Below are 1,900 nucleotides of genomic sequence, written 5' to 3'. Positions count from 1 at the left end.
GGAGGAGGAGGAGAGAACCGGTAAGGGGATAACGAAGAGGAGCAGAGGGAGGAGGAGGAATAACGAGGACAGGAGAAGGGAGGAGAAGGGAGGAGAAGGGAGGAAGGTGGTGGAGGGTCGAGGTAGAGAGCAAGGAGGAGATGACTGTCTTACAGCAGAGATGTAGGAGAGCTCGTTCGACAGTCTTGCAGACGTCAACTTGGTGAGTTTCTTCTCAACAGCCTTCAGCTTCCTGCGGAAAACCTTGAGTCAACCCATCCTCCTCCTCCTCCTCGTCCTCGTCCTCCCACTCCTCCTCCTTCCTCTCCTCACCTCCTGTTCGTCATCGAGTCCATCATCTTCATAATGCCGCCCTGCGTCTCGTTGCCAGTCGCCGCGCCAGGAGCAGCAGCGCCGAGGGAAACTGCGAGGGATCGGAGCTCCTGTGAGTTCTTGTCGACCTGGAGGTGAAGCAGCTCAGAGCCGAGGTATGAGGGGAAGGAAAAGGAGAGAAAGACAGGAGGGGGAGGAGGAGGAGGAGAGAAGGAGAAGAGAAGGAGGGGAGAGAATGAGGAAGAGGAGGGGGAGGAGGAGGAGGAGAGAAGGAGGAAGAGGAGAGAAGGAGAAGGAAGAGGAGGAAGAGGAGGAAGAGGAGGAGGAGGAGGACATAAGGAGCAGGAGCAGGAGCAGGAGCAGGAGCAGGAGCAGGAGCAGGAGCAGGAGAATTACGATGCGAGGGCAAGGCAGGGCAAGAGGGAATGAAGGACAGGCGATGAGGAAGGGAACATGGAAGAGGAGCAGACGGTAGGGAGATGGAGGAGGAGCAAAGAAATCATTGGGAAGAAGAGGCCATGAATTACGATCAGGAGGAGGAGGAGGAGGAGGAGGAGGAGAAGGAGAAGGGTAACGAGGAGGAGGAGGAGAATAAACCTCGTCGAGAAGGCGCTCGTCAATCTCTCTGTATCGTTTCTCAGCCATGATGATCGATTCAATCTGAAACAGAAAAATTTGAGCCGCACGTGGAAGAAAGTCTTGAGCAGGAGCAGCGCAGACAAGGGCAGGAGCAGGAGCAGGAGCAGGAGCAGGAGCAGGAGCAGGAGCAGGAGCAGGAGCAGGAGCAGGAGCAGGAGCAGGAGCAGGAGCAGGAGCAGGAGCAGGAGCAGGAGCAGGAGCAGGAGCAGGAGCAGGAGCAGCAGCAGGAGCAGCAGCAGGAGCAGGGGCAGTGTTGGTGGGAGTAACTTTTCTCGACTTGCCTGCTTGTCCGTCAAACTTCCGATCTGAATGCCGTAGTTCCTCTCGAACTCCTTCCTCTTCTTGCTGATCAACGCACTCCTCCTCCCGCTGTCTGCCTTCTCGAATGAATACCTGCACAGCCGTAAGCCCTCGCCCCCGCCCTCGTGTTCCTCCACCATCACCGCCACCTCTTCTCTTCTCTTTTGTCTTGTCTTGGCACCCCCCCCCCTCCTCCCCCTCCTCCCCCTCCTATTACATGTTCTCTTTCATTGCCTCGCTCCTCTCCCCTCCTCGCTCCTCCTCTCTTCTACTCTCTTCTACTCACTGAAAGTTCTCGAGCCTCTCGTTCAGTCGCTCGATCTTGAACAAGTCCTGCGGCTCCCCGGGCTTCATCGGCATCCCGAACAGAGAGAACCTCTTCATGGGCCCCTCGTCCAGAGCGTCCTGCAAGCCAGTTCCCTGATCGAGGAACAGCGAGGAGGAGAGAGGAGGACAGAAGAGGAGAGAGGAGGATAGAGGAGGGCAGAAGAGGACGGAGTTTAAAGACGAGGGGGGGGGGGGGGGGGGGAGGGGGGGTGAGAACAGGGGAGGTGGAGGGAGTGGAGAAGAGGCGGGGGGGGGGGTGGGGGGATTCCAGGGCCTGCGGGAGTTTATGCGCGTGTGATTGAAGCGCTCGGAGTAGGGAGAA

At 58.0% G+C, this 1,900-nt stretch overlaps 1 protein-coding gene across 1 annotated transcript in view; it reads right to left on the bottom strand.

Moving 5' to 3' along the window:
- Window positions 1-1,900, bottom strand: part of GUITHDRAFT_141705 (hypothetical protein) — a gene marked incomplete at both ends in the record, with an annotated part of 4,170 nt that overhangs the window by 1,828 nt on the left and 442 nt on the right. Inside the window, 5 exons of the mRNA XM_005828623.1 lie at window positions 154-232; window positions 313-440; window positions 910-1,010; window positions 1,229-1,344; window positions 1,538-1,671. Coding sequence (XP_005828680.1) covers window positions 154-232; window positions 313-440; window positions 910-1,010; window positions 1,229-1,344; window positions 1,538-1,671 — 558 coding nt within the window. The remainder of the gene's footprint in view (window positions 1-153; window positions 233-312; window positions 441-909; window positions 1,011-1,228; window positions 1,345-1,537; window positions 1,672-1,900) is intronic.

The sequence above is a fragment of the Guillardia theta genome (assembly GCF_000315625.1).
Source record: "Guillardia theta CCMP2712 unplaced genomic scaffold GUITHscaffold_57, whole genome shotgun sequence".
Classification (NCBI taxonomy): Eukaryota; class Cryptophyceae; order Pyrenomonadales; family Geminigeraceae; genus Guillardia; species Guillardia theta.
Note: the sequence above shows the minus strand (reverse complement) of the source record. Positions and strands in the feature narration are given on the sequence as shown.